The 9,051-nt window shown below is 35.8% G+C and overlaps 1 protein-coding gene across 1 annotated transcript; it reads right to left on the reverse strand.

Annotated features, from left to right (window-relative positions):
* Positions 1-1,073: 1,073 nt before the first annotated feature.
* LOC149790121 (uncharacterized) lies at positions 1,074-5,011 on the reverse strand. Its single transcript, XM_089973401.1, has one exon. It carries the CDS (start codon positions 4,989-4,991, stop codon positions 2,958-2,960), a length of 2,034 nt encoding a protein of 677 aa, XP_089829527.1. The 5' UTR covers positions 4,992-5,011; the 3' UTR covers positions 1,074-2,957.
* Positions 5,012-9,051: the final 4,040 nt, after the last annotated feature.

Below are 9,051 nucleotides of genomic sequence, written 5' to 3' on the forward strand. Positions count from 1 at the left end.
TCAATAACTTTAAGTATGGTCTACAATCATGGCCAAACGTTAGCAATGTAATATAATGTTCACAAAATTGCCATTACGATCTATGATAATAGTCAATCGATACACACAATATACATATAAGTAACTCCTCCTTTAATAAAAAAAGAAAAATTTATACGGTGGAACATTCTTTTACTTTTAATCGAATATAAAACGTATTAAATTTGCATTGGAACATGTCTCATGAATTAGATAAAATTAGTGCAAAATAAAACAATATATTAAATCTATACACGTGAGAGTGCATCTGCAATCAGATTATCTTTAATTTTATATTCCTAATGTCACTGTTGTACTACCGGCACATCAATTTGCACCATTGCAATCTCTGATTTTTGTTATTTCATTTTGTTCATGAAAGTAAAAGAATTGTTGTCACTGAATAAAATAATCGGTGATAAAGCTGAACTAAATATACACTTAAACTTGCTAACCTGCTTTGTTTAGAAAATAGCACATAGGATGATCCAAACCAATGTTTTATTCTGGAATCAATACTCCAGACATCACCGGGGCCCCGAGTGGCCGAGTGGTCTAAAGCGCTCTTCGTTACGGATCACTGCCATCTCACCTCTGTCTGCGGCGGTTCGAGTCTAAGATTCAGCCAATGTGGGCATGTGAGAAAGCTTGCCAGTAGCTTCTCGTGGGTCGGTGGTTCTTTCCGGGGTTTTCCGGGTTCTTCCTCCACCATTAATACTGGCCGCCATGTATAGCCTATCGTGCTGAAAAATGGCGTTAAACCCCACAACAACAACAACAACCAGACATCACCTGTATCAACAGACATTTTAAATCATTGACTGAAATATGAATCTGAATGAACTGGTGTGGCCATTCATTGATTGAAAGCCTCCTGATATTTTTGAGACAAATATTGCTTTGATTTATTAATCAATACATTTTTCACTATATATGCATATATATATATATATATATATATATATATATATATATATATATATATATATATATATATATATATATATATATAAGTGTGTGTGTGTTGGTGAATCTGTTAGTTTTACATTTATGGATACCGATACCTCTCTCTCTCTCGACTGGTGACGACAAAACTGACAACTAAACCGATCATGCTGGAAAGAACAACATACTGAAGGATAAAGGATTTCATGTTTATATTTGTCATGCTAAAGTGTTTGTTGTATGTACGGTAAATAGTATCATTCTCTTTTAATTTAATTTATTTAATACGATATTAATATTAAATAGCAATCATTTTAACTTTGTCAATTTGATAGTAAAACGGTATATACTCGATAATAGTTCCAAGGAAAGATACATTATACATTTTAATCGTTAGCCACAATTGATTGGCAACGCTATCAGTCACACCTCCCACGCGGTGTCCTCACTTTCAGGTATATATCGGGGCGCCGAGTTACCGAGTGGTCTAACGCTCTCACCGTTCCGGATCCCTGACATCTCACCTCTGGCTGCGTGGGTTTGAGTCTCCGGCTTGGCTAACGTGGGTACGTGAAAAATCTAGCCAGTAGCTTCTCGTGGGTCTGTGGTTCGTACTCCACCAGTTATACTGTCCGCCATGTATATCATATCTTGCGCTGAAAATGGCGTTAAATCATACAAGATCAACAACAAAAACGACAACAACATTTATATATCACGGTCTTTGTAGAGATGCACAATATGAGTGAAGCTCAATTGTATTGGAGAACCATACTATTATGCTGCTAGTTTTAATTACTTCATATGGTATTGTAGCTATGTCTTAAATGAGAATATACTTTTTCTGGATAAACTTAATTATTTTTAGGTATGACAGAGGGTTACATATGCATTTCTTACTACATTCAGCTGCTGTACTTCCCATTAAAAAAAGGTATTAACTATCCACTTATACCCAGTGGGGGATGCTCCATTCATGCTCTCGGGTAAGAAAAACAAAGAAACCCATTATTGACCGTAAGGTGTGTTTGTTGAGTTACAATACATCACAATGGCACGTTTCCCTTCATAGCCAAACATTTATAATTTGTAGTCATTTGTTTCAAACTTTGTTGGACTTTTATGTAGTTGTAAATTACGTGAAAGAGAATTTTGAGGTGACTGTTTAAATTGGAAATAATTAGCACATAAGTAATTATTTTACAAGTAATTTCTCAACAAATATAACAACTTCCAGTACACTAAATCTTTCTTAGGAACATGAACGGAGAGTGGATACATGGCTATATTTAACAATGGAGTTTAGGTTTTGTTCATTTTGTGTCCATTGCCAGAATTAGATGATTGTTCACAGTTAATACAACCAGACTATAAGTTAGCTCAGCATTACTCTAGACAAATGTGCAAGGAATACTTTCACTGATGTACCCTATGGTTGTTGATAAACTAGTGTACTGTTTTCACGATTCAAGAAGGGGCTCATGTGAGAAAGAAAAGTTTTAAAAAAATCACCTCTTGCGGGGATGACACGCTGGGCTATGAAATGTATTTTTTTAAATCTCCACAATATTGGATCTGCTGAATGCGATCAGGAGATCAGGAGCGATTCCAGCAAGTTGGAAACAAGCACTTATAATATCTATCCAAATGCCTGAAAGGATCAGGCAGATGGAAACTCGTAGAGACCAATCTCCATTACTAAAAACATCTGTACCTTTATGGAGACAATAATGAATAGTCGACCGAAGCACCGACCAAGAAAGTATATATTTGCTAGCATAAAGTAAAAGGAGTTTCTCCACAAAAGAAAATTTCATTTTACTTTTACAAAATCTTATTGCTGCTTACTCGTTTATAGTTTAAGACCACTTAGTCGTAATAGATCTAACATTGCAATTAGAAAGATACAAACATTATAAAATGTCATTAAGTACATTTAGTACGGAAATGTATCTTTGTTTAATGTTTTCTTTCTCCTGTAACGTCCTTTTCGTTCATTGTCTCTGGCGCAGCAACCTAAAAGCATCATTAATTAGGAAAGCTATTTGCCATATTGCAGCATTGTGTTCATTGTTTAACCTCATCGATATGCAGAGTACTTTGCATGCGTCCATATACATCACCTGCTGCTTTAAACAACATGCCAGCAGGTTTAGAGCGGATTCTCTGTACATTACACCTCTGTAACATACGATCCACAGCATGTTGTTCAAGGCGGCCATCTTGTGTGAAGACTTGCCCTGCCGGAGGTAACACTGGTACTCAAGGTAGTGCAAGAAAAACTTTGGATCAACAAAAGCGCACTGGGAATGACAGACGTTAGGTATGTTTGAACTCCTAGATAGGAGCATCTCCAGAATTAATGCTTTAGGCATGCAATGAATCTCTGATGGAAAATAAGATACTGGAAAGGCAATATATTGTCTCACAAAATCGGCTGCTATGAGATTGTCCTCCAATATTTTACAGAGAGCTGCTTGTTCTGGACGATAAGTTGGGCCATCAGTGACAAGGTATGTATAATTCTGTTGAGTCTGATAAAGAACATTCTCTGCCATGATGAAATTGTCCTGCATCAAATAAAAAGCAGCCAGTTTCAGTCTTCCAGAGGCCACATCAGACGAGCAGCCCAACATGAGAAGCTCGTGAGCGATATCAAGTCTTTCCTGTTCAATTACCTCCTGTGATAAACACTGGGAGGCCAGATCTGATCCAACACTAGAAGAACAAAACATATTTAGTACTGTCCGTATTGTTGTACGTGTGCAACATATTTTCTTAACAAAACCAATTTTGTTAACCAGATCTTTACAAGCAAATTTCACCCTAGCATCGTCTATTTTAGCAGCTAAAATATATATTGCAAACCCCATAGATTCCACGCCATCTTTCGGATGATTCACTGAATCGATTAGAGATGTCTGACAAAGACGAATCAGTCTCTGACCTATATCATCACATGACAGCCTGAGGAGATATGTTCCCTCCTGTCTCAGGAGTTCATGTAGAACAGCTAGCAACTGAACTTGGATATGGCCATACACTTTACCATGGAACATGTTCTCCCCTGGTATAAAGTAATTTGGGCAGTAACCATTTGTAACCCACTGGCACAGTGTTCTCAAACATAGCTCAAGACACAATAACAGATTTTTGGGTTGCCACAGTGAAGACGGTGTACATTCTAACGCATAAAATACGCATGTCTTGCAGTGATAACTGCTCAACGCTTTTTCTCCACAAATTGTTTGTACAAAATCTTTCTTGATCATTTTCAGCAAAACATAGCATTTGTATTGAATTGAGTTGAATTGCCAGACAAGAATTTTTTCTCCAAATGAAATGGATATTCTCCACTCCAGATGTTTTTCTGCACTGGTTGGATGACCAACTGGAACCAGTAGAGCACCAGTCTGCTTTATAAGAGCTACATTTGCTTGAGATGGGTAGGTTTTGATTCTCTTTTCCCACTGAGAGGCCTGACCAGGCCAAAATCTGACTCTCAATGCATCCACAACATCCATTGAAAAGCTTCCGCTCTTTATGAGAGTGTTATTGGCTGGACCATGCCGCTCCATATGACTACTGGACCAGTAATTACCACTGCATAAAACAGTACGACCGAATGAATCCAATAAGTGACAGCCATTTTGCTTATTGAACACTGGCAATAATGTATCGCTGTTCAATCTTTGTAATTTCACATACCCTGGTGGAGTGCTCGCATCACTGATCATGAGGTATGTAACTTTAGACGTTTCCAAAGACGGGATACTCTGCAGCACGCCGACGTAGGGAACACAACTAAGGATATCAATGTCTGACTGTAGTCCTTGGGTGGTGGTAGCCTCAGCCTGACTCCCGAAGATATGATAAGGAATTAAAGAAACCATAGATTCAATCTCTTCTACCTGAACCATCGCGTTTATCCTCTTCCAACGTATATCCTCCCTGAGTCCTACTTTATCCAGGACATTAAATAATCTAAGAGATACATCGCTATAATACACGGGAATGATTCCTTCCATTATTCTCTACGTGCATTTGGATACCTGCAAAATAATAATAATAATAATAATAACAACAATAATGTGAAAAGAATCATTAATTTCATATATATAATCCTCTATATTCTTTCATCTTAAAATGTTTCCAACACGCTTTCCATTCTTATGGCTGTAAATATTGCAATATTCCATATTTTAAACATTCCTCTATATTCTTTCATCTTAAAATGTTTCCAAAACGCTTTCCATACTTATGGCTATAAATATTGCAACATTCCATATTATAAATATTCAATCGAAATATCGGAAATTGTTTTATCATCGCTTGAAATAACGTACTGTTCTATTTACTCATACGTGTAGCACGGGGTTTAATTAAAATGTATCCTTCTACTACGTATCCAACTATTAATATTTCAAATGTTCCCCCTTTCCCACCAGTGTGATCAGACAGCACATTTTTAATCACTTTGCACCATACCGGCATGAAAAAGAAATCAATTGTCCAACCCAATTCCAACACCTGCATTAGCACTACGTCCCACAACACTTGCAAGGAATCTTGTGCAAGATAAGATGGGTGATTCAACAGTAAAACAAAGTCTTTAATTAGTCGACAGTACGTCAGTGAATCATATCAATGCCATTCCTATAACCTCTACACACTTTCTATTTCTGGTTATCCAATTTTTAAAGGCCAATTTGTATTAACTTCTCGGTATGGTTTTCAACATCTTATGTCCCACAGGGTGGTTTGGTATTCTCACATAACCTTTAGCAACACTTTGGAGATATAAACATATCCAGTGTCACAAGCTTAGTCATTTATGTTGCTTTGACGACCGCGTATTTTGCAGATAAAATTCATGAATATAAAATTATTTTGTCACTATGACTATGTTTTGCGCTTTGCGGTCTCTCTTAATTTTTTCGATCCAGACTTTATTTAAAAAATCAGATTCTAACGTTTCTTGTCACTTTTTATATTTGGCGAGTAGCTGTTTGGTAATTTCAACCCAGCTCCGTTTTGTTCAGCCTTCAACGAATACGAGATCTAACTTACCAAATCGTTTTAGAGCTTAAAATGTCTTTTCAGTTTATTGACACAAACTGACTAATTAATGTTCGAGATGATAGAAATTTCTTCCAATGTGTATCTTCCACCTGACATTCATCAGTCGTACAGAGCGGTCTTCTAGAAAGTGGTTCATCATCAGTGATTCTCGAATATCCATAAAACGACGAAAACATATCTAAATTGTGGAATATGACAAATACGTATATCCGTAAACTTCATCCAAGTTAGTCTTGACATCCGACGGAAAATATCTCGAGAGCACCCGGATTTTATAGTGTGCTATATTGCAAAGTAGCAGAATTATTCTCCTTCTCCGAGTGCTCCGAGTGGGCTAAAGCGCTCACCTTTACGGATCATTGCCATCTGACCTCTGTCAGCGTGGGTTCGAGTCTCGGATTCGGCCAATGTGGGTATGTGAGAAAGCTTGCCAGGAGTTTCTCTTGAGTCAGTGGTTCTTTCCCGGGTTTTACTGGGTTCATCCTCCACCATTTATACATTCCACCATGTATACCCTATAGTGTGCTCAAAAATGGCAACAACAACAGCAACTCCTTCTCCGACATTTCTAGGTAATTTTCATTTACCTGTGTTAAGCAATACGTATATGTATGCATGTGTCTAACATACCGAAACAGAAAATCATTTAATAGCCGGGTCTTTTGTCTATAAATCGGCATCCATTGTTCAAAGGCTGAAATAAACAAAAATATTATAATTAAATATTCAAATATTTCTACTACTCGTTTCTGCATCAATTGCCAGCTAAAATAACACCACATTTGTTTATGCTGACAATGATGACAGTGTGTGGGTAATTGCTCATCCTGTATCACGATAAAATTACGATGTTCACTTAAAATGCTGTAAATGAAACAACTTAATTCCATAGCAACAAAACGTTGGACAGCTCATCGAATACAAACTTAAATAATTTCGATGAGAGAGGTGGTCGGGATGATATTTCAAAATTATTTTTTCCCAAGCTATCTTTTATCATGTAAACCTACATTATCCAAATTGTATTTTAATTCCCAGGATTCGTTTTGAAGCAAGTGGAAGTCGATAACCTCTATACAACAGGCAAAGCAAAACAAAAAATGTTATTTCTCAGTTCTAAATCAAAACAGTACTTGATAATGTAACTGAAAAATTACTACTTGCATGGTACTTTAACGGGATGTACGAAATCACGAAACTGTTTTCAACCCAACATACACCCTGTGCCAAACGACTGATTAATCAGAAATGCATAACTAAAATCAAGCCATGGTGGGGAAGATTATTTCCACTGTTAATAAACTATATATATATATATATATATATATATATATATATATATATATATATATATATATATATATATATATATATATATATATATTATTTATTTATTAAGTTATTCATTTATTTATTTATTTAAGTATGTGTTTGTGCGTAGTTCATACATTGGATATTACAGAAGTTTGTTCGCCATTTAACTGTAATATGTCTTTTGTTTACCTGTCATCGTGTGACTTATCTACACATCGCTTTTAGGTCAAATGATCAAGTTCAGCGCACATGAATAATTGTTAAATTAAATAGGTGTTTCCATATATGGTTCGTATACCAATCATATTTACAGAGAGTTGCTCATTACTTATTAAATCGCTTGACTATACAATGCACATCTTACCTTATTACCGCTTGGCTAATATCCAAACATAGTATATTATGTATTCGTTTGTCCGCTTGTAGGTAACATTACTGAATTAGTGGTCACGTGATAATGTATATGTAGCTTACAAGGAGTACGTAACTGTATTGAGGACGTCAGCAGAGAATGTAATAAGAGAAACATAATGTTTTTCATCGAATTGTTAAATAGCATGATATTAGAAGAAAGTGTAGAATTTGTGTTGGTGTAATTGTGTGTATATATAAATAAGTAAAACACTCGTTCAAATTGTATTGTACGAACATAAATACTATTGTTTAGGAGTTGATAATAGTATTACATACATACATACATACATACATGCATACATGCATACATACGTATGCCAGATTGAAGAGGAAATCATTTTCAATAATGTTAAATTATGCATTATTTGAAATAATGTTATTTTCTTCAGAACAATCGTAAGGTGTATCGATTAATGTCATTAGAAAACAGCCTGTTATGTTACATCAAATTGTCCAACAAATCATATCTCACTGTAAACCTCGAAGATACGTCAACATGTTTGTACATATCCTATTTTCATAAGCTAAGTCCTTCAGTAATCATCAAACTTAGGACAGCATCGGTTTAGAATGTTAAGTGAAACATTACGAAACTTCTAATGCAGATTCTATGGAATCAGTCAATATGATACGATTGACAACTTTATTCAAATATCTTGACAATTTCGGTCCCTTTACTTTGCGATTGCATCATTGGTAATGAATATCAAGGCAGAATACACAAATTGTGAGATAATGTTATTAGCCTGGAAAAGTTGTCTCCCTATACCCTACATACAGGCGCCTCTAAGTGAGCAGAGTTAGCCAATGTGTTATATGGAAATGTGCGGATATTTACTCTATTTGCCATCATATTGTTATTCAAATTAACGAGCTTCTCAAAACAGCAGAAACATAAATTTTTCGTACTATTTTTGGGAAATGTAGTACATGTTATTTTAAGGATAACGTGTATATTTCAGCATTTACTCCCGGATTTTTACCACAGTCGCAACTGAGGGCAATGGAGGTAAATGGCAAATATCAACCATGTCAAATCAGCAAAATAGTTGTCAGTCAACTAGAATTTGTCAACACTCTACAACCAGCTTTATCATTAACAAGAAGTTGTGTGAACACTCTGCAACAATCCTTTTGTAATTAATAAGTGTTTGATTTAGGGTGTTTTAAGTTATGAAACAGATTGATTAGTTTGTTCGATTGGTGCTGGCACTTAACTTGGGGAGATCCGTCTCCGAAGGGTCCGGATAGACGATGAAGAACTAAGAGGTGCGTGTG

This window comes from Sinohyriopsis cumingii, chromosome 10 (assembly GCF_028554795.1).
Source record: "Sinohyriopsis cumingii isolate HCF-2022 chromosome 10, ASM2855479v2, whole genome shotgun sequence".
NCBI lineage: Eukaryota > Metazoa > Mollusca > Bivalvia > Unionida > Unionidae > Sinohyriopsis > Sinohyriopsis cumingii.

What these genes read in the sequence shown, in the direction of transcription:
- LOC149790121 (XM_089973401.1), bottom strand. Translation starts at nt 4,991, where the DNA reads ATGGAAGGAATCATTCCCGTGTATTATAGCGATGTATCTCTTAGATTA.